Consider the following 24,810-nt stretch of genomic DNA (forward strand, 5'->3'; position numbering starts at 1 on the left):
TTTTCTTTTGGTAAACTGTCCGTTAAACAGTTTGCTTAGATTTGAGCTTGAAACTTCCGAATCAACAGTTTCTCTTTCCCAACACTGAATAAAGAATACCATGACATTACCATGAGATGTCCAAAACTTCATGGAACTTTAACCCGACTGAAGAAAAAAGCATACAGTGCATGGCATAACATTTTCTTTAGCTAATTTAAAATATGTGATTTTGTAGCCATTAAGTAAAGCTGTGCACATAAACCTGGGAAAGCTGAAACATTCTCATAACTGTATCAATAACTCCTACTTGATAGTAGTTGTTTAGAACCCTCAGAGTTGGGCTAGGTTATCTGAATCAATTCCACTGCACCACTGCTGGTGTGCGAGAAAGAGAGAGTAAAGATTAAAAATAAAACCCTCAGGGTGACGGTGGGTAAGGACACTTAACTTGTCGCATGCATCATCTCAGAAGACATGATTGGTATGGCAACTCTTTCCCAAACAAAACCAATAAAATCCTCTTCACAAATATAAATATATTTTATGATATTATGTACAATAAGGTTTGCCATCATAAACACTATTGGTATCGGGGGTTGACAGAGCAGATTATTACTCTTGCTATGGTTAAACACACTTTTTGCAAAGACAGCCATGACTGATTGACGAGTTGAAGCATATTCTGAAGAAATGATTTCTGCTGCGAGAAGGCTGGTGGTGCGTCTTTTAGTCCCGAGACCCAGGGGAGGCGCCGTCCTCCTCCAGTTCCCATTGAAAGTTTTGCCCTGTCATTTGGTAAAACATCATATTAAAGGGCTTGTAGAATTTGTGCAGTCTGCGGATGACGTCCGGGTCTATTTTGGGGTGAGTTCTACCCTTGGATTTGCCCAGACACCGCGGGGTGCTGCTGTCCTCCGGCTTCTTCAGGCACGGGAATCCCTTGGTTTTATTAAAATAGAAATGTTTGTCGGTAACAATGCGCTTGAGTCCCAGGAAATCCTGCACCTTTGCCATCTCGCCGGCTGGATCAACGATAAGCCCCTCGCCGCTGACGAAGTGCATCTGCGAGAGGGGAAAATACTGCATCCAGCTCTCCAGGTGAAGCGCGTAGATCCCTATTCTCAGCGCGCTCCACGACGCATCAATCAGACCCAGCGTTCGATTCTTGAAGGCCAGGACTTCGAAAGTGGGAATCTCAGGTCTCTTGGACAGCGTCTGAGTATAGTCTGAAATGGCTCTTGTCACCGGATTGCGTACGACTATGATTAGCTTAATGTCCCTCGCCATCGTGTGGATTCGCTTGGGAGCGCTGTTTGTCACGAAGTAGCTGGGGGTCTTCTCCATCGTGATCTGTCCTTCCAGCGTGGAGGGCATCAGCTCTCTGCAAAGCAAGTGAGAGAAGCAAATTAGCTCGAATCAGTTCACACGGCACACTTTCTTTTTTAACAAAAGGAACAAGCTAAGTGAGAAATTGAAACAACTATGTAGCGAAAACGCACTTGAAACTAGCGGTTATCATCGCTAGTAATGTTGCAGTAAGGAGCGTACAGCTTATTACACCCGCGCAGCAACATATAAAAGATAAAAGAGCGAAGATGAAACGATGGTGTACAAGCATGCTCATTGCTTAATTAACTCCATCTGTATTACTCCTGGCACTATTTCTGTATTTTAGTAATGAGTTCACTGCATATCATTAATACTGCTGGGCCTGATGTATTGTGTCATACAAGAGTCCCACTCTTTATGTTCCTTCACACATCTACAGTCTCTCTGGCAGGGACACATAGCCTGACCCGCTCAATCTTCTAATTAAAAGGCCTATCTGGAGACCAAACATATTCATTATGACATTTCTATCATGAGGAATGTGCGCGCTTTAAGCGATTTCTCTGAAGATAACAGGAAACGTTTGTCACCACATTAACCTTCTATGCTCAAGATCAAACTGGTAGAATACACATGATTGGAAAAGAGACATTCAGAATTTTTTGTTTTGAGGAATTTAACTAAATATTTTTCACTTTGAGTTTATATTTCATGCGATTCATGCCTCGGGAGCGCAAAACAAATAAATATTTAGCATGTTGTCTGCTGCTCCATGATCTATTCATTTGATCTATTCAGTATGGTCCCTCATTAAACCTCACAACAAGAATTTGACCTAAATGCACGACTACATAATTTATTTGCCTTCAGTTCTGTGTAATTGACACAGAATATGAAACCTTTCGGTACGATCAGAGAGTACACAAATCCATCACAGATGTCAAATTAAATGTAACGTCCCATCAAACTAGCCAAAATGTTCCTTTAATGTATTACATTTCACGGAAAAAATGAATATTTTTTATTTTACATTTTAACGCTATCAATGCGTTAAAAACAACTTTTGTAACCTAATGTACAGTTCATTTTGTAATAATAAATCACATTTTTGTTCAGTTTATTTAAAAGTCACCATGCAATGCACATTTTAAGGTGACCTGACAAAACAAACCATCACAAATATTAACATACACAATACCAGTTTAAAAAGCAACACCTCATGAGAGCGCTCCCAGCTCAGAAAACCCACAATATAAATTAAACAGAGATTCACCAGCAAATAAACTGTGATTATAATAAATCTTAAAATAGTAACGTAACATACTTAACGCATGTAACTGACTGCAGGTAATTTACCATTTATCTGATAAAATGTCACTGTTATGCAGAATAACAGCAAATACACATATTATGTTATATTTAAGACTGACTAATCAAAATCACTCGTCTCAAATTAAGCAAATTAAGCACCTGAATGAATTGAGGCACGGTGGCCATATTAATCATAAATAACTTAACATTTGATGATCAAAGTACTTGATAACAAAGTCTTCCTCCTGTTGTTTTGAACAACGTTTTACTTGATTACAAAGTTTGTCCATTTTGAATGAGGTTTTACACATTTCTTCTTCTTTTTTTTTTATTTGGCGAACCTGCTTCGGGTGCTTCTTTCACTTTACGAGATCACTGGTGAACAACACCCCAGATGGCAGAAAGTTCCAAAAAACAGAGCCATTGATAGAGAGTTCTGCCGACTGAAGTCCAAAACGCTGGAGCGTCACGTGATTCCAGGAAGTTATGTTTTCTCTTTAAATGCTTTATGTCTTTCATTTTTTTAGTCATTAAATGGCTTTCGTCTTTAAATGGGTAAGAAGTTTACCTGAGTTGGTCTGTTTAGTCCCAGCTAGCTCTATACGTTACTAGTAACTGCCGGGAACTATTGAAACTGTGAAAAAACTGTTCCATTAGAGTCAACAAAGAAGACGCGACTCTCTCTCAATGGCTCTGGAAAAAACTAAGCGCGCCCATCTTTAGAAAGATGATATGATTGGTCAGGTTTACTGTCACTCAAAACCAATCTCTCCCATTGATTTCATTTAGTGTCAGTCAGTATGCTAATTGAAGGTCGCCCGACTGAAGCACACGTTCAACTTCTTTTAGCATGCGCAGGCTGACTTTTATTGAAAATAATATTTTAAAATTTGATCATATATTTTTTTATGATAGTTTAGGTCAACACAGAGGGCCTAGAGGGCTCACTACTGGAAAAACTTCATTTATATAAAGACAAAACCTACAGAGAAAACATTATCTTGTAAGCTGTAGTATATTCTTTTGCAGCTGGTCTCAACACAACAAATCAAAATATATACTTTTGTTTAGCAATTTGTGTTAAATGTAGTATTTAACGGCATTATGGCTCTAGGGGACAATGATTAAAGAGCATGCTTTTAACTTCAACAGAACCCTGTCAAAATGGTTCCACATTGATTTACTGTAACATGTCATTTTTTTCACATGTTTGCTGTGTTTGACCTTTTCCAGTATTAGCTGAGCATTCACACGTACTACAGAAAAAAATCACACCTTCAGCACACCGCAAATAAAAAAATGATTCTGTGAACCACTTGCATCCAACAAGCCTGAAACTATCCAATGACAGCACTATGAATAATGTGTATCACACTTTTTAACCACCTGCTATTCCTCATTATCACCAAAAACAAGCTCGGTGTAAGAGCTCAGGTTCTCAAAGCTAACCTTGCTAGCATCAAATTATCTCACATATTCACAAGTAAGACCCTGAGGATTCCTTCTCTGTCAGACATTCGTGATGATCTGGATTCACTGCAATGACATTAGTTCTGTAAGCAATACTGAAAATATAGGCCTACAATGGTTTTCTGCTAAAGGAGATTCCCGACTTCATGTTAACAAAATCAGAAGTTCATCTGCACTTTTTATGGGCACCCCTCCCCGCAATGATCTGTTTATCCATATCCAATATAATTTGATCTTGCTATTTTATCTAATGGAAATAAAATATTTGCTCACAACATACTTTAACAAACTAAAACAACTTAGAAAACAGAATCCCCAAAAACAACATATTTTGAATACACAATTTGTTGTTTTATCTACAGCACACTAGGGGATGAATTGGAAGCCTGGTTGACAAGCAATTCCACTATTGCAACTTTTTCAGCTTAAAGGGACAGATATCCCAAAAATATAAATTCTGTCATAGTTTTCTCAACATTGAGTTGTTCCAAATCTGTATATGTTTCTTTGACATAGAACACAGAGAAATGTATTTGGAAGAATGCTTGCAACCAAACAGTTCTTGGCCACCATTGACTAGGAAAAATGACAACGGTAGTCAAAAAAGTGCCCTAGAACTGTTTCCTTTCCTACAATCTTACAATTATCTCATCATTACTACGAAATGTAAATAGTTTTGTAACAAATAGAGGGTAACTAAATGATGACAGAATTTTCATTCTTGGGTGAACTGTTCCTTAGATATGGAGGAACTATTGGAAACTTGACAGAACTCACCCAACATCCTTTACTACTTGATTAGCTGAACTAAATTAAATTGAGCTCACAAGACTCATCATGCTAAATGTAAATATCTTTAACGCTAAAAGTTTTGCAAACAAAATTATTATGCAATCTTCAAAAAAAGCGAAGAAACTGCTGACTTTTGAGTCTTCATCTGATGGGACAGCTGTCGCCTGTCAAACAAAAATGGTGATGCACGAGACAATCAATCACCTCATGTTGGACACATTTTAAATGAGCACTTCCCCGGGCAAGCGTCGAATTCTCCTTGTGGAACACATCGAATGAAGTACATATATCCTCCATGCCCCTCAGCACACGTGTGCAAGCACTCACTCACAAGTGCCTCTGTAATTTCATTTCGGTAACAGAACTGCACTTCTGATGGGTAATTTCCCAATGGATTATGCTTTCCTCAACACGTTATAGAGCCGTGGCCTCTTCTAGACCAGTAATGGGATATAAAACACATCTGTAGATAGCACTGTGACTAGAAAGAGTATTAGTTTTCATTACATTCCATCAATGTTCTCCACTTCCTCAGTGCGGTAATGAATGGCTAAAGATTTTCCTCTCTCAAGGTCTTTGAGAGGCGGCTATATAAAGGGTTCCGAACGCAGGTTTGTTTGCTCGCGAGTTGAATTAAATAAATAAATATATTTGAAGAAAAAAACATGCTGAGAAGGGAACTAAACCTGAAACATCCCATAATGAATCACCTTGGATTCACCTATGTAAATCAAATCCAAAGTAGAGGCGCGGTGAGCGGCGGTGCCTAGATGTTTAATAATAACATGTCATGCTTCTCGGGACGAAACGTTCAGTCAACACGACAGATGACTGATGCTCAAGGTAACCTTCTTCATTTAAGACAAGCACATAACCGGCCATTGTCCTCATCAAGCCCCATGCAACTCATTATATGTATAATTGCGAAAATATGGAGATTACGGAGGCGCGATACCTTCATTTGTGATTGAGGTCGAACTCATTTCGATGCGAGCGAATCAGTCATGGTTGGTGTACATTTAAAATGTCAGAGGGAGAAAGAGGTGGAAAGGATAGAAGAATGCTGATAAACAAGCTAATTTTCCTACGCGCCGCCGACGACTCGCCTGGCCTCGCGCTCAGCCGGAACGGTGATACACAAAACGAATGGTTAACAATTGCTTATGCCTGCATGAGGAGTGCATCGTGGCATGGGTCATTCAGGTAGGCTGGTAAATACAGCGTGCAGGGCTAAAAAGGCATCCTTCACCATCTGCTGTTTACCTGCTCGCGCAAATCGCATAATATACCGGAGCTATTTGTCTACGGACCTTGTGAGGCTTGCGTAACGCTTGGAGAAACAGGGTTAGGACGAGTCGACTTAAACGAGATCAATTTCCCAGGATCCCCATGGACCATGGATACATTTTTGTTCGATGTTGTTACTCACAGATTATTAAACAAAAAAGAAGCAGAAGGTTACGTTGCGCAATCTGACAAGGTTTTAACATTCAACTGACATGCTGAGAAATGGCAGGTTGGCACATTTAAGTAAAGGGTATAGCAGCTTAATGAATATCATTTTGGGGGAGCGTTGCTTTCAAAGTGCAAAAATACATCGTCTCTTTGTGCTGTGAAGTTAAAAGCATTCTAATTGCCACTTGCTGGGAAATAAAAGATGGGAGACGGATAATGTATGAAGCAGAGGTATTATTTGACACAAGTATTACTATGGTTTATCTCTAAATGCATCTTCTAAGCCACTCTTTGGCAGTAAGGCACTCATGAGAAATCCTTTAAAGTCATTTGACGGGTCCAATGCCCTTTCAGTCGTGAATGACAGCGATCACACAGCTATATCATTCTTGCGTATGGAACGTTTTTAACACTTAACATCCATACAGTACATTTTGTACTATCTTATAGTTAGTTTTTAATCTTAGTTTTTCTTTTAAACACAATTTTATCCACATTCTGTAGTGCTGGACCAAAACAGGCCTTTACTATTGAACAGCAGTTCATGCTACTGCTGTACGTGTGTAAAGAAATATTTTAGACTCTAAATCTCAATGAAGGATTTTAGACTAAATATACTTTGCTTTCAATGGCAAATTATATAACAGTGACATCACTTGCATGTTCTCTATTTAATTTGGAAAACAGTTGGTGGTTCTCGTCTCACAGTGAGATAACACTACATTTTGTGTCCCTTTCATAAATCTAAATGACTGCGCACAAGAGGATAGTTTAACATTGGTACTGATCAGATCTGACTTCTATTTCTTCTCTATTCTTTACAATAGTAAAAAACTAAGCTCTTACTTAGCTCTGTTTACTGTGTAGGTTATATGAGACCAGTCTTCTTTTTTGATTGCACTCATGCTTTTGTTGTCCTTATGCTGTCCCAATTTCTTCCATTGCCTACCCCAACTGTAAGTCGCTTTGGATAAAAGCGTCTGCTAAATGATTAAATGTAAATGTAAATGGTACACTGAAAATAATGTTCTTTAGACTAACTTAAAAAAAATTTGTAATAATTTGTTACATTCATATGATACATTTTTCTCAAATTATGGTTTAACCATTTACTCTGCATTTCATATGAATAAAAATGTTGTTAAAGTGTTTCATTATTAATGTTTTTGCTTGTGTTATGCAATTTAACACATTATGTGTCATTTGTCAAGAGGGACAAAACTAGCTGTTTTATAACTTTATAACAATTTATTAACTTTATCAATCTCAAGGTTCTTTCCTTAAAAAAACAATCAAAGTTACACACAATTTACTACATTAAAAACAGGTTAAACAGAAACAATGATTTTTAATTAGACCAATATATAAATGCTATTTAAATAAATAACAAAGTAATTTGACTTTTTTCAGTGTAGGGACCTTAATGAACCAAGACTATCAAAATTTAACAAGTTAAAAATATTCTTAGATTGCATGTAACATCTTGTTTATAAAAACAAGTTAGTAAGCACTTGTGTATTATTTGTACACTGAATAAAAACATCAAAACAGTACAGTTAATTATGTTTTATAAATCACAGCAGTTTGTGGGCGTGAAAGATAGTGAACAACTGTTCATTTTATTTATATGGGAAATAACACACTTTCACCTTACACATGAAAAAATGACACAAAAACACACTCCTCATTTAAAACATTTGTGGTGTCTAGAAACAGTTTTAAGATTAGGCCGTAGCAAACCGATCTGCCGAAAGTTTAAATAACTACACAACAACATCGCACAACAAATCTCCCATGTTCCCGAGTTGCATCAAAGGAAGGTTTCCTTTCTAAAAAAATCAGTTTGTGAAAAAGAGGCATGGCAGACATTCAAGCGGCTGTCAATAAGAACAGAAGAGAACTGTTCCTGAAAAACAAGCCAATGAACAAAATGATGAAGTGCCTTAAACCGGAGTTAAGAATCAGCAGGGACCTGGCAGCACCGCATTATATCGATATCTGGGTCACAAAACGGCAATATTGCTATTAATTACGTTTAGCGTACAGTAATTCAAGCCTGTGATGTATTTCAATCTTTTTCTCGCTGTAACAAAGGTGGAAATTGTGTGTCGCGTCTTCAGGGGTGAATAGAAATGTTCTCTAAGAGTCTTGACAGGATGAAACGCATACCAGAGTTCCCAAGACAGTTTCTCTCCTGCATCCTTTTGGCTTTCAACCACCTGACTGATGCTGCTCTTAGAGGGCTGTTGAACGCCTAGTTACAGGCCGGAGAAAGGTGAAGAGTAATTAAAACCACAACGCATCCTCCCCGTCGCCGAACGCCTCCCGCAAACCGCTTAGGAAAGAACTGACAGCTGGTCTTGATCAAAAAAAGCTTTTCTCTTCTCTCCACCCGCGATCCCCAGAAGGCCGTTCTACGTCCAACAGAGAAACAGCACAGCGCGACGCTATCTACCCCGCCAGACTGCTGCACTTAGATCTGAAGCTATGTTTATGAGCCTCTTGGACATGCTGAGCATGATGAAAAGAAGCAGAGGAGAGGCTTTATGGATCCTTGGAATATCACCATAAAGCTGATAATTGCTCCATGAAACCACCCTGTATATCACCTTGTAAATTAGCTTGTTTTCCCTCGCAACATCATTTTAACGAGAAATTGCAGAGGAAGGCGCCACTCCTCCAAGCGTCAGGCTATCTTTATGAATTCAATCCTGAGGGAAGTGGGGGAGAAGCGAAGAACGCCTTGCCGTTTTATCACTCGCACGAACTGGATGGCTCTAGGAACCTGACATTTACGGAAAAAATATGTATGCGGCTACTTTTTCCCAGCCTGCATTTGTTTATGCTTCTTTCAACGGGGTGTCCAGGGTGCTTCAGGCTACGTGCAGACAATTTTCCCACAACGGCCCTCGAAATGCCGTGATTGGTGTGGCAATTACAACAAGTAGTCGCCACATTTGGCTCCGTGCTACGGAGAGCATTCGAGTATATGATCAGTCACTCTTCAGCTTTTCAATGTCATTTAGCATTTTATTGAGAATGTGTGGTCGTCTGAAAAAAAGCAAGGTAGAAGTGACACCTGGGTACAACAAAGGACTATAATTTCTGTCCAGAAATTCTCGCTGATATGGTTCAGTTAAGCAGAACTGATTAATATGACAGATTGGATGTGATAGATTTTATTGCCGAAGAGAAACAGCGGTGAGCACTCATCCAGGTTCAGGGAGAGATTGCGGCGCTGCCCGTGAATGATAAAACCACAGCTTTCCTGCCCTGTATGACTGACAGGAGTTACAGACATCCATTAGTGCCGAGATAACCGCAAAGACCTAGACATTAAAACCAGAGCTGCCCATATGGCTCCCATCCACGCTAACAGACTGACATCAGAGAAGAAATGTACCGTGAATCCGTCCTGTAGTTCATTCCACATGTTCACATTAATGCATAATGATGTATGACATACACTCTGGGATTCAAGATCGAAATTTAGACCTAGAAAGTTTTAGGATTTTCAAATTTCGTGGATATGAACTTTTCTTGTACCACTAATAGTGTGTCTTAGATAACCAATTTCAAGTGTTTCTTGAGACCAGAATCAAGAGGTTCAAGACCCCCAGCCAGAGTACATTTTGTGTTTGGGCTAGCAAAGATTTGAAAGAAAATGAAAACATTGTGATGTATAATCGTCCCTTATTTTCAATGGACCATGACCATTTCACCATTGTACAAAAGGTTAGATACGTTTGCCCTTGTCGAAGCATCCAATGCTTTTTGGAATGCACATTTTGAGAAAACATGGATTAATGGGTTCTGCACCATGCAATAGGGCTCATATAATGACATACCGTAAGTTTACATTCCTCTTACATCATTTCACTTCCCTCTATTGTTTCATGTCATGTCTCCAATGGCAGGAATAAACATAACAGAGCCATGACGCAACATCAAAACTTGCTTGCGAAAAATCTTGCAAGGTCACAGGTTCACATCCTGCTCGCTGTCCTTCCTCTCTATACATAATCATGTCCTGTGTCTCTGTATTCTATTATTTAATAAATGGCAAAAAGCCCATAAATAAAAAAAGAAAGTATCAGTCTGCCTCAACAAACAAAAAAGACGTAAGTACACTGTCTTATGTTGTTGTTTGTCTGGTTCGCTGTAGTCCTGTGAAGCACGGCAGTACTTTTAAAGTGCTGTTAGTCGGCAGCCACTCCACCGAGCCTCATATTTGCTTCAGTCAGCAGCACAGGACCCCATTTGTCCACGGCACGCACTTATAATAGCTTTGTGCAAACCAGCATTTGGGACCAGCAATAGCTCTACACATTTCGTGAATGACAGTTTACCGGTCTAGCATCACGTACAACAGAACATTTCTCTCTCAGATAGTCAAACATGATGTATTTTCTCAATTTTCTGACTCGGGCTCGCTAGATTACTAGATTTTAGGCCCAGTGGAATCCAATATTCACGACGGGTGGCCGATTCACGGTTGCTGTCATTAATGGAAGGGTATCAAATATTCCCTCACATTGGGTGTCTTCTGCCTTTTGTGTGTTATTTTGCAGCATGAAAAAGAACTCATGGCCGTATTTAAATTAAAATATCTCCTCCTCGCTTGCTTTTCTGAAGCAGTTTTTCTAAATCCTTTAAATGTATCGAAGATTCAATTTATTTCTCCATCTGTGAGGTAGGCTCAGGCCGTCGCAGTCTCCAGAATATAGCACACACCCGCCTTCGCACGTATCATACAGCATTTTGAGATACGGAAAACCTGGAACATTTTTTATTCACGTGGATCTATACTCCATATCTTAAACAACAAGGCAGACTTCATTTCCGAGGTGACTTGAGCTGGAATGTGGTAGAAACAGCGCGTTCCCCTGCCTGTTCGTAGATTACTCTTATGTAGAGTCACAAAGAATTACCCACAATGCATCTCACTCCTGCAAGCTTATCCATCACCGGCATGCAACCGGCATATTGTTTCCACAAAATCATTTTTTTACCAGGAAGTGCACACTAACTGTCTTAGACAAATGGAAACGTTTGAAACTGTTAAACTTCTTTGGAAGCAGCTGAGACACTTTGCGCAAGATATATTAGCACACCACCACTTGTCCAATTAAATCCTAGGTGCGTAAATGTTGCATAATTTAATGTATCAATTATATATAAACACATTAACATTCTCTCTCATTTCCATAATGACCTCAACAGATTCATGCACACGTCTTAATTTGAACACCATGCTTTCTTAAGGTAAAGTTTTCATGTATCACTGTCTGAACATTCCAGTTCAAAGCGTTCTTAAATTCAGATATAGAGACCAAAAGGCCAAAGCAGATTCTATAAATTCATTGCAAAATGAAGTCATAATTCACTTGAAGACAGCCGTACTCTCTATCCGGATCACAGAAGTGAAGTGGAGTGTTAGTATAATCCTTACATGAAGCGATACAAAGGAGAACAGAACTAAGACGGAAAACTGTTCTCAGACTTCACTAATCCATCAAAGCGCAGTGTACGTTCCCAGGCTCTAGTGCCAGTGCATTGACCTTTGATATGCTTTAAGGGCAAAAATATGAAAGCGTTGAGAATGAAGTAGAAGAACCAATGCTTGGAGCTAATCTGCATGCAGTTGTCATTCAACTCTTAAATGTCAACGTTTCTTTATCTACCGTGTACCGCAACTTCAAGAGAACATCTTCGCTGTGTGGTTTTACATAGACCATTGTGAGCGCAAATTACTCACAGCTTTTTTCAAAAGAATAGCAACCTGCATTTCCTTGATAGAAACACAATAGTTTCAAAGGGGGACATACGCAGAAATATGTTGAGCTAAGCAGGAAAAATGCATTCTTGCTTAATTCTTTACACAGAAGTTGCATACCTACACCAGTGCGGGTCTAGATAAACTTTTCCTAATTAAAGAGCACCTCGCTGGTGTAAACAACTTTTTTATAAGACCAAGATAATGTGGGTCATTAAAAGGCAGGCTTGAACAGCATTAGCTTTCATGCTAGACATGATCGCACAGTGGTGTTTATTCGTGAACATCTGGCCTCGTACTCACAATGCTCTAATCATGTACTACAGGACTAAGCTGCTCCATTAAAAGCTAAGCTTCACTATTACTGGGACATTTGATAATCCGAATTGTGCTTTTGGTGGAAAAAAATGGCATAAAAAACAGTGAATGTGAAATATTCAGGCTGAATTTTACTTGACGATGATAATATGTTCGAGATGAAATCTCATAGTAAGCTGGTGGTGTGTGTTCTTAACAACAGCTGCAGGTGCAATAGTAATTATTTTCTGGATTGTTGAAGATTTAGCTGCTGTCTTGCACATGAGACACTTACATAAGTGTATAACAAACTCCACAACAGTCACACAAAACATCCGTCAACGGCCTGCAGCAGCATATGGAGAAGAACTTCTGTTTATTTCCTGTTGGCCAAATGCTCATTTATCAGTAATTGCTGCTCCGAAAGATGTACCAAAGCATACCAAGTATTAAACAGGACAACATTTTAAAAGACCACATAAAAATTGCTTGATGAGTGCCGTTTTCTTTCATGTCATGACACATTTTCTATTGAAACATGAGTCTGCAAAATGTTGGATCCATTATCTCAGTTGTACTTCTTGCGATTCTACATATTACCCACTTGTATGCAGGTTTAAATATATTCATTTAAACTAAAAACTATATATTTTTTTAAATAATGTGTCTCTGTTTTTTTATTTATTTTCATTAGCTTGCAATGTTTTAATAAGTGAAAACCAATTAAACGTGACCCTGGACCCCAAGGGTATTTGTAGTTATAGCCAATAAAACATATTAAGGGTTAAAATGATCTTTTTTTCTTTTATTCAAAACATCAAACATCATTAATTCATTAAGTAAAGATTGTGTTCCATAAGGATATTTTGTAAATTTCCTACTGTGAATGTATCAAGACGTTTGTGAGTAAATGCAGCAAAATCGCAAACAAAAATGGTCAAAAACATGCCTACAAACGTCACTCGCTGCTGCCCGCTCTTTGAGAATTGCCCTGATAAGTTTGGTATCTATGTAAAGCTTAGAATTTCAGCTTTCAGGTTAATCTACTTTCCATAACGTCATTACAGTGGTAATCCAATAGACAGCGTTAAATTAACCTGTTCCTTCCTAGCAACGGCCTGCTATAGTGTCTCTGATGGACAAGTTTTAAGGTGATTTTCTCAATATTTAGATTTTTTTGCACTCCAGATTTTCAAATTCTTATTGTCCCTAGATATTTTCATAAACCATACATCATAGGAAAGCTTATTTATACCCTTTTTAGGGTGATATTATATTTTAAAAAATTCTGTAAATTCATTACATTCATGGAAACCACAACAAGTTATTAGAAACAGCAGCAGGTTATTGAACAATTCCACTAATATTGTAAATGTTACAATAACTAAATTGTACAAATGTACAGCGTTTATGCCACTTGGCATAACTTGGCCCAATCGGATACGTACAGTAGGGAATACCCTTGTCCTAAGAACACCGTTCATTTCACAATTTACCATATTTGGATATCGATTGATTTGTTTACTTGCGTAAAAGTAAAACAATATTCATTTTGGATAATGAAAATTATTCTGAACCAACATACAAAACCCAGAAAAACAGCAATTTTGATTGACAACTTCCTTTTATGACAAGTAGCTCCAGTATTCCCCTTTCATATCTCTACCAACCCAGAACGCATGAGTTTGCAAATAAAAATACTGGCAATAATATTAAATATTAAAATACTAAAAACACAACATAAGCGTAATATGATTATGTTACCAACCAGTTTCAACCATCAATGACCAGGGTAATTTTCCATACTCATTCTAGTCAAAGTATAATTTGATGATGCTGTGGATCGAAGCAATGAACTCTAACAATTCAATTCAACTAACTCACATGCATGTCCTGTCTGTCGAATATTGCACTGCTTTTGCGTGCCAGTTTCACACAGCGGCTCCCTTGTCAAATTCTTGCATAATTTCATCTAAGCAAGCTGTGTCAGCTCAATAAACGGGAAAAATCATTCTTTATCTTCAGAGGGAGCGACACAAAACATGCCAACTGTGAAATGACTGTCCCAAGTCATTGAACAGTTCACTGGCTTGCGGTTCGGGAGATGGGTCTAGATATATGTGTGTAAATCTGGAAAGGATCTCAACACAGTTCTCAGAAAGCCTTGGGCCAATGAACAGCTTGTTTAAGCACTTCCAATAAACCTCTGCACATGTCTGTAATCTCCTCATCAGAGGTAGTTTCGCATTATGTGAGAATCGCCCGCGCAAATGCGGGATAACGTTTTACGAGATATAAAGATTAATTTGTGTAATCTGTACTGCCAAAAGGAAGATTTTAACCGGATGTGTCAATGTTTAGTCATTATGTAAACCTGAATATTAAAACCTTGTCTTAAGGGTTTCGGTTCTGGTTACAACCTCAAAAGATTTGTATCTGTTATGAGTGTCTTTTTGAGCATGCATTGTTCTTAAGTAATAAATAAATAAAATGTTGTTGTGCTTATGAAAAATGGCTGTGAACTCAAGGTTAAGACACTGCTAAGTATAAATGTTGTTTATGTGGCGACAGCTAGAAAGTAACCCATTTCTAAATTAGGAAGAAAAGGCAACACCCAGCAGCTGGTGGCAACAGTGAAAATGAATCTTGTTTGATAAATAATTTTAAATACAATTAAAAATTAAACAGTGTAAAGATTAAACAATGTGATCCGCCCGGTGATGTGGGACGGCGGGTGGGGCAAAACCACTGCCCAGGGGCTCTGAGGGAGGCAGGGCTCCAGTAGCACTGAATATCTAAGTGGAAATAAGATACTGCAGGCGTAGATCTCGAGACTCTGATGGAAGATCCTGTCCTTTGATCCCCAGCTGCACATCCAACCTTGAAAAAGCTTAATTTAGGCAGCAGGGAGAGGAGGATGAAAAATTATACTTTCAAGCAACTCTGCCATTATCACCTCACACATGTAAACAGAGGCCAATATAATTCGAGAGAGAGACAGAGAGAGAGAGAGAGAGAGATAGAGAGGGAGAGAACGTGTGGCGTCCACTGACAAATCCAAATCAAGATTTAACTAAATGGGAAAAACATCCAATCGAGAGCCTGCATGCAGATCTCTGTAAAAATATCTAACAAGGTCACTGGCACAACAAACAATCCATCGCAGCGCAGAATTAGGCAAATATCCATTGATCATTACGATAGAAAAAAGGGCGATCAAATTCATGGAAACATCTAAAACACTGTGACCCTCACTCATATCATTATAAAGGCCTGAAACACCACGAGAAAATAAAATAAATGAATCCTCTCTGACAGCTGGTCCAGAGCTTCAGTCCTGATGTTTCATTCCTATACTGATGCTCTCACCAACAACAGTACTGAGACAATCAGAATGAACCAAATTACAACACAGATGCATCTAAATGAATAAATGTAAATTAAACAAATATATCACTCATTGAGAAACCCAAACAAAACAATAAAGTAAAATGCAATGTTATTTGGCCCTAGAGAGAGAATACAGTATGGCGGACTATCTGTACACAGTGTGAGAAAAAAAAAACTAAGAGCCACGTTGACAAGATAAAGAATCAGTGGAGATAAACTCACTATAGAGATGGGCAGACACAGACAAACATGACTGCCACAGGACCAAAGATGCGTCCACACTGTGATCTCGACAAAATTAAGACGGAACTCCATTTCCTAACAGAATGCACAAAATACACGGATAACGATTTATGGAAAATTCAAGTCCATACACCAGACGTTTGCAAATCAAACGATCAGAAACTTCCGAGAACACAAGGACTTCTGTGTGTCAGAAGTCGTGCGACAAGAGACAATAGAACGCTTTGGAATCCATTATAATTTAAAATTTTGACCACGTCCGGTGTAGACATGGCGTTAGCTGCCCAATATGTGTCTGGCTGTCACAACAAAAGAGAAAACAATGAAACTGCTCTGACCTGATGTTTCCAATATATGTACATCACATTATATTATTATATCTCTTTATTTTGCTACCTAAATTGAATATATTTTGCATTTGTAAATCTTTATTTAAACTACACTTTATTTCTGTTTTTCTATATTTACATATATTATAAACCACTTACCACTTATCGCACTTTATTTTATTTTATTTTATTTTATTTTATTACTATAATGTTCTTTATTTTCGTATGTACATACTTGCACTTATTTGTATGCAGCCCTGCTGCAAATGCTTTGCTAATATAAATGTACATTTTGTCATGCCTATAAACACACTTTAATCGTAATTGAAATTGAGAGAGAGCGAAAAGAAAGCAGAGATTCAACAAAGCCACCAACATCCAAGTTTCCTTGAAACCAAAACATTGTTCCAGTGTTGTTATAATATATATAAGCTTTGGCTTATTATTTATGAGTCACAGCATGAACACAACAATCACTGTAAAGAGTGCTTATATACAGCCTTTACAACACATTAGACAACTTGCTACCATCTGTTGTTCTAACAACACAGCTCAACGCATGATTGAAAATCAACCAACATTTACAGTTGACCATTTTAGAATATAGCATGATTTATGTTTAATTGTGAAACCAAGAGTTAAGGCATGTCCAAATTGGGATGACAATCTCACAATTTTATCGCCAGCGTTTTTCAAGACGTTTTTCAGCTTTCACACCCAAATGTTCTCCACTAGCAGTGTGCTGAGTTAACGTGTAAATTCACTCCCTGACATAGATAGCGCATAGTGAAAAACAGAACAACCCCGGTATAGAAGGTGGCGCTGTGCAACTTTATGCTTCTGACACTTGTCACACAGAAGAAGAATTCATCTTGCTTATTCTTCGTCATGTGTGCTCGGCAAGACCATTTTGTGCTTGAGCGCAACCAAATCACACTTTAATGTAACTTCAGCAGCTCCAGGCACGTGAACAAAAGTTATTCGGCCAGTTTTTAACGTGTCGAGCAGAGGTAGTTTTTTTAAATACAACGCTTTAACACCTGCCGTTTTGCACGTCATTCTGCACACTCACATTGGCGCCCTACGTTTAATCACGAGGCGTTTAACGTCTACGATAAATGCACATGATTATCGTCCCAGTTTGGACAAGCCTTTACAGTAAAACTATAATGATTTTTGTAAAAAAATCACAAAGTGCTTTGTGACAAATAGCTTCAGTCTCCCAATTTTATAAAAAATGTTTTTGGGTCTTTGTGAAAATATCTATTACCCTTTATAATAAATGACAAAATGTAAGTGAAAAAGAAACAGAATCAAACTCGGTATGTAAAAGTAAAATTCATAGTACAAGTGTACAGAAACATTACCAACAAAGGTTACCATGACATTTATTCTTCCAATATTACAAGAGCGCAATTTTGTAACATTTGTGTTTAGCTGCCTTCAGTTTTATTCATGAAAGGGTTCTCAAGTGTGCATTTGCTGTCAAATATTTGAAATAAGACAGAAGAAATTAGAACAAACTGTTGCTGGAAGCGAAGCGTAATTTTACTGAAATTATCAAAATATGCCTTTGGCTTCGTTTTATTTGGTACTGAATCTTCCACTCCTTGAAAATGTATATTTCAGTTTTGTGATATTTTAACAATGTGCCTTTGGAGTTAAGTAATCTTGTTTTTACATCTGACCCTCACATAACTTCATCATGCCCCAGTTTTAGGTAACTTTAACCGAATCAAGCATGCTTGCTTTTTTTTGCGAGTTTCTAAAACTGCAAATTAACCTCAGTATACGGGAATCAATGGATGCAATTTCTATTAAACTCAAGAGCCCCACATGATTATTGTGGCGAGTTGCGAAATCTCATTTAAAAACAAATTGCACAAACTTCACTTGGCTCCAGTAATGGTATCGCTATTTTCTTGGTTTTCCTCTATTCTGCTCAATTTTGCAAGGTCAAGTGCATTCAAATACTGTACAAACACGTTGTATTCCGTGGCTGCTGGTAGAGATACACAATATTTTCAGCCACTTAGAAGTTATGGGATTAAGGTTGGCTCAACAGTACTTCTTACACCCTATGTGAGACGTGCAAATAGACTGTATCATCAACCCACGAGGGGTTTCTCTCCAGGCTGCTATAATCACTGCTATAAAGAGACTTACAGGACACCGCTGGATAAAGCCACACTGCTACTTCTGAATGCACATGGACAACTCACACAAATCTCTAAACTGCCTTATTTGAGGGTAACTTTTATGACTCTGTTGAGCACCCGACATAACACACATTGTTATTTATTTCCCCCTTATTGTCACCCAGATAAAAATACTCTGTAAGAGACATCGCAAACCCGGCAAACACTGACATGATCTGAGCTGTAAGGTGTTCTCCAGCGCTAGACATGGTGAAATCTGACCTATTAATGCACTCCTGACGGATGAAGTCCTTTATTAGTTTCATGCCGGTCAGGCTGTTTTATCCATATTTGGAGTAAGCCTAAGAGATGATTAGCATATCTACAGTGAGTATTGCAAACTAGCATGTCACTGCTGTCTTTCTGAAACCTTGTTTATCCATATTTGGTGATTTTTATTTGTTGCCATAAATCATTAGTCACCTTTTACGTTTATCAAAAGGTTTTGCAAATATTTATCGAATAAAAAGAGCTTTTTAAAAATTGACAACATATTCAATCATCTAAAAAGTTCAATGTTTTTTCTATTTCCTGAAAAAATGTGGACATACAATGTTTCAGAAGGACAGCCATGATATTCTAAGGTCATGGGTTTGAGCCCTATCGAATGCATATACTGATAAAATGAACAGTTTAAATCGATGGTTTACCCTTAAATAACAATTCTGTCATCACTTAGTCACCCTCAGATTTCTTCCAAACCTGTGTGAATTTTTCTGCTGAGCACAAAGCAAGATACAACAACAGATCTCCTCCCCCATTTACTGTCAACAGGAAAATAAATACTATGGGAGTTAATAAGGGATGAGATCTGTCTGGTAACTGACATTCTTCCAAATATCTTCCTTTGTGAAGACAAAATGTAAATTTTTTGGCTGAACTGTCCCTTTAAATGCACCACGTGTGTCATTGGATAAAAGTGTCCACTTACTGCACAAATGCATGTCGTTCGAATTTGTATTAGATTAGACTTGTAGAGATGACATTAAATTTTGTCTACTGGCTGCCATTTTGTTAACAGTCAATTAAACCTTGTGATTTGACACAACAAGCCGCAATGCAGCCTTTTCGGTCTCTTTTACTGTTAGGAATCCTAAACAGATGTTATTTCAATGGCAAGATTTTGAATGAACAAACAAGTTGTAGCTGAATATGCAAACTGTAAATACACAACACATCATTTGACATGCAAAATTGCCTCTGATGTTGGTCGAAATGACATGTAGTTTTACTCCTGTTTAGTCACAAGACTAGTTCAACATTTATGTGAAGGAGACATGCTGACCATTTCTTGAACCCCAAATTGATTGAAACAAGTCGTGTATCAATACAAGCTTTTTTTAAGAAATGTTCTCCATTAATAAGCTCCACAGTGCCTCAACATTTAACTAGAATCAAGTTTAGAAATAAGCTGTTCTTCATGTAATACTGTTACAGCTATCTCTGTACATTTAACCTTCTGCACAAATATGTGTTTGTGATGACTACTGTATGAAAACAAGTTCGAAATAAAAGGATCCAACAAAAGAACCGAGCGGTTTTATCAAATGACCTTGGTCAATACTGCAATCCCAATGATTAAAGTAAGAAATTTCCCCTCAATGAATGAACAAATTACTTTCAATTTTACATATGTATAGATAGACACAACATCAGAAAGTTCATTGGCTCCTATTTTAATGTGATTCATTTTCAGTCTATTAAAATGTGTCGGAAGCTGGATGTGTTTGAAATGACAAGTCTAAATCTGACAAACGGTGAAACCTGTGAGCTCTTTTGAACAGTCAGGCTGATTAATAGCTATTTAAATGCAATGATACTGTACAATCATGTATGAATCACAAATGCGTTTTAATAGCACAGTACGTTTACTGGTTAGCTGCGCTGGTGTTGAAATTTCAATTGTTATTCTATAGAATCGCAGTGTTTGATAATTGTCAAAAAACCCAAATGACAGAAAAGAGTACACATTGTCCATGGTCATAAAATCTGTATTTTAGGATTTTACATTAAAATTAGATTTTTTTGCAGTATAGACTCACATATTATAAAGGAAAGTGTCTGCAAGTTGTCCGTTTTAAGTTTTCTGTGTTAGAAATGTGCATAATTTATTGAGTATAAATGACAAAAACTATCGCTTGATATTTCACAATGTTTGTAAATTTTGTGTAGTAGCCTATGCTGCTTAATAGCAATTCCATATGTGACAACCTACAATATGTATATACTTCAATAAATCAAAAACTGTATAAGATGTGATCAATACAATATTTTTCTCTAAGATCATTATCAAATGCTTATTTTAATATTCGTGGCCAAAACGTTTAAGATTTGTCTCCATAAAAAAGTCAACTTTCAAAATTAAACCCACCCAAAAGCATCTAAAAAACATGAAAGGGTCTTTCTTTTCTGATTCCAACGAGCTCAGCTGAAAGAGAAAGGCGCCATCTCTGTTTGTTTATGTATGTGCTGTTTGTTTACATGCAGTGTAAGGTGAAACATATGAGCCGCGCAGAGCCTTGGATGCTTGCTGAGCGCGAGCCGAATGCGGCGTGAGGACGACTCTCGATTGCGAATGAAGAAAAAGGCCGGCGACGTCCACATTATTAATGAATTTTCTGTTGTCATGGAGCTAATCTGCTATGATTACTGCCCCCTAAAAGCTTCATTATTTTTGCGAGCGATTGATGCGGGCACCTCTCACGATTCCCACAGCGATTCTGCTGTGCCTCGCTGTCCTCACAGCTGCGTTAATACAAGATAAACTAAGCTCGCCATTCTCATTGTAAACACCATACGTTTTACAAGCAGATGCGATGCATTTCTATCTTTAACTACGTGACTTATCACCTCAATACCTAACTTATCTGGTCATCTAAGGTCTCAGCTGACAACAGAATGTATGGCTCTTACCGAGTGTGCTCGTCTTAAAATAACAGAGACACACAAGCCACGGTCACTCGGGCTGTTGTTCTTGAAGGCATTACGAGGCCAGTGAGATATAGCCGCAGTGGGGGGCCCGAATGTGTCTTTCATTATTAATAAAGATGTGACTACAGTGTCTGCCTGACAGCCCTCAAGTCCCACACTGCCTTAATGTGCAGCTGGTGACAAGCTGAGAGCAGAAGCGCCCACACACACACTCGAGGCCAGGCTGTTGTCACACCATCCCACCATAACCTGTAATTATTCATGCAGCCTAAGTGCTTCCAACCAGATATTGGGATCATTTGTTAGGTGAGTCTAGTTTCAGAGAGAGAGAGAGAGAGAGAGAGAGAGAGAAAAGAAAGTAAAAGGGGGTGTGTGAAAGGGTATAATCCAAGCTACTGCGGTGAAAGTGTCCCCTCTCTCTCTCTCTCCTCCCTCCTCTGGTTCTTGATTGATTTGAAATTACTACTTGAGTTGTGAACCAGAAAGGCAGATGGACTGAAACGCTAATTCAGAACATCTCATTTCGGGTGATTTCAAAGTCCTGATGTTTTCTTAAACATGCCACTCAAGAGACTGGCAGCGGTTGAGGCTCTTGTCAGCGCCCCGGTCTCTCAGCTCAATGTTCTGCTTTTTATTGTTCATCAGACAAACGTAGTCAGTCAGACAGGTCGGAAAACGTAGCGAACTTGCAAGTCGGTTAAGACACAGGCAGACTGTGTGTTTTCCATAACAAATGCTTGACGGCGATGGCTTTGTAAATATTCAAGCGCCACAGCGGAGGGATATCACAGCATGTGTTTTCGATAACAGTGTCATGCCCATTCAAATGTGCCCCTCATCCCAAGGCAAACCACTTGCACATTTTATAAATCGTTGTATGGTGTGTTATATACAGCATATGTTGTTTCACGTGACAGGGCTTTTTTTAGCATGATGTTTCTCTGTACGTCAATGACAAGACTGGATCACACAACCAAGTGCGATTTAAAATTTCACTTCGGAGATATGGTGGAGTGAAAAGAAAGTATTTCTCACTTCAATTCCAACTTGTATCTTAAGCAGCTTTACAGTAAATGCGTATTATTACAGCCAGCTGTGACATAAGGAAAAACAAGAAATTATGAAATGTGTTCAACGTATTTTTGCAATTTTTGCGTCTTTGCAATAGCAACTGTGAAAATTGTTGGTTTGTAGTCAGGCCATTTATATATATATAGGGATAATGCAAGTTTGTCATAATATACTGTATTTTGTATACTGTATACTGGATAGTTGACTAATCAACCAAGTGTGTGTCTTTGGTGTGACAGAGCAAAAATAAAAAATATTAATCGTATTAATTAATATGTTAATTACAGTTTGTTTTAAATTTTGGCTGTCACACCATAAGACACATGGTGTGGTTTATATACTACCCTACTGTACAGTATATTAGTGATACTACAATAGGCCTACCTGTAAAAATAATTGTCTTTTGGATTGTCATTGTTTTCTGAACACAAAATGCCCAAATTAATGACAAAAAAACAAATTTAAAACATTTTAGTAAATGGGTGTGTGTCAGAAATATCCACAGGGCGTTTCTCTAAAACATATTTTGTTCACCCTGTTCCACAGATGAAATTCTGTAATCATTTACCATCCTCATGCTAATTTCAAATACAACACAGATGGGGTTATTATCAAAAAGTCAAAAACACACTTCCTTTTCTTTCGGTCTCTCGATGTTGTGTCGAGAACGACAGATGGGGTTCGCCCTTGAGAACCAATCAACTCTGACTACTATAGAAAAGGCCAATGAAATTTGAGTAAGACGGCCCTCCTGATGGCGCTCGCTTACGGGACCTCCGAGCATCCTCCGTGTCCCCGGATTGCCTTGAATTCGGCCCTGGAAACTCTCAAGTTATCTTGAGAACCAGGCCCGGATGCATGCCCAAAAAGTTCCCACTACTCCCTTCCGGGGCAAAGTGGTGAGCTTGCAGGCGCTCCCCATCGGGAGGAAGACCCAACCCGATTCGTGTTGTGTCTAGTACGTGCATTGCGCCTCTACCTGGACCGCATGCAGAGCTCAGAAGCTCTGATCAGCTCCTTGTCTGTGCTGGAGGACAGCAGAAGGGGAAGGCGGAGCAGAGGCTGGCGCACTGGGTCGTGCATGCCGTTACGACGGCATTCCAATCTCCCATGCCCATTGGCAGTGAGGGCTCACTCCGCACGGGGTGTAGCCACCTCCTGGGCACTGGCCAGAAGCGCCTCTCTAGCAGACATTTGTTGAGCTGCGGATTGGGCTCGCCCAAAAACCTTCGCAAGGGTTAACAACCTTCGCGTAAACCCGGTGTCAGCCCCCGTCCTGCGTGGCGACATTTAGGACTGGCATCCGGGGGGGCGTATGCCCGTGAAAGCACCTTGACGTTGGGTCAGTGTGCTATCTACCTCTCTTCTAACCCAAACATATGGCTAAGAACAGGTATCTCACCAACCTCCCTTCTTACCCAAATACTGGTTAAGAACAGGCTTTCCATCCATCACTAAGCAAGCACACCCTGGGGGCTGGCTGGGCAGAGCAGCCCTCCCCCTTAGGCAGGGATACCATATGAACTATCATAGATAGCTCTAGCCGGACCTAGTGCTACCGGATGTCTGTAACTGAACTGTTCTGAACTGAACTGTTCTACCAGAAAGACTCGGAGGCCAAAGTTGAGTATACAACATTTATTTGACAGCTGATAGACAGAATATATATGGATATAATAAGATGGTAACAGTTCTTTGGAGTAGGCCCTGTCCATAGCTCGCATCCAGAGGGCCAAGAAGTCCTCCACTTCCCGCCTTGAGATGGTAAGGCGGGGGCGTAGCCAACCCCCTTGGGGTTATATTGACAGGGACCTCCTGGTGGTGGTGGGGAGGATGGGGGGCGAATCACGTAGCTCCGACTGCGGACATAGGAAGGGGTAAGTGGCGATCTTTTATGTTTCTTGTCGGAAGGTGATTGGTTGGGTGTTGATTGGCAATGAGTGATACAAGATTGAGTCTTCCTGGCAGAACTAGCGCTGAAGCTACATTTCCATCTGATGTATCCTCATGAGAATGGTTCCCACTCCTGATAACCCATGAGCTTCCGCAGGTGGACCTCCACCTCGCGGTTAACATGCGTTCTCCTCCAAGGACGAGACCATATCTATGTCCACCATATTCCTCCCCATGGGTAGGAGGTGGCCTCTGCAGTGCATCCCGAATTAAGGAAGTTGCGCTTACCCGGAGTAAACCCGAGCCGGACGGCCTCTCGCCAGTAGAGAGCTAAGGCCTCCGT

General features: G+C 39.0%; 1 protein-coding gene across 1 annotated transcript in view; it reads right to left on the minus strand.

The window, feature by feature from the left end:
* Window positions 1-252: 252 nt before the first annotated feature.
* The window catches only part of hs3st4 (heparan sulfate (glucosamine) 3-O-sulfotransferase 4), an 83,687-nt gene continuing 59,129 nt past the window's right edge, over window positions 253-24,810 (minus strand). Inside the window, exon 2 of the mRNA XM_056753215.1 lies at window positions 253-1,363. Within this exon, the coding sequence (XP_056609193.1) occupies window positions 709-1,363 (655 nt within the window). The 3' untranslated portion in view covers window positions 253-708. The remainder of the gene's footprint in view (window positions 1,364-24,810) is intronic.

This window comes from Triplophysa dalaica, chromosome 7 (assembly GCF_015846415.1).
Source record: "Triplophysa dalaica isolate WHDGS20190420 chromosome 7, ASM1584641v1, whole genome shotgun sequence".
Classification (NCBI taxonomy): Eukaryota; Metazoa; Chordata; class Actinopteri; order Cypriniformes; family Nemacheilidae; genus Triplophysa; species Triplophysa dalaica.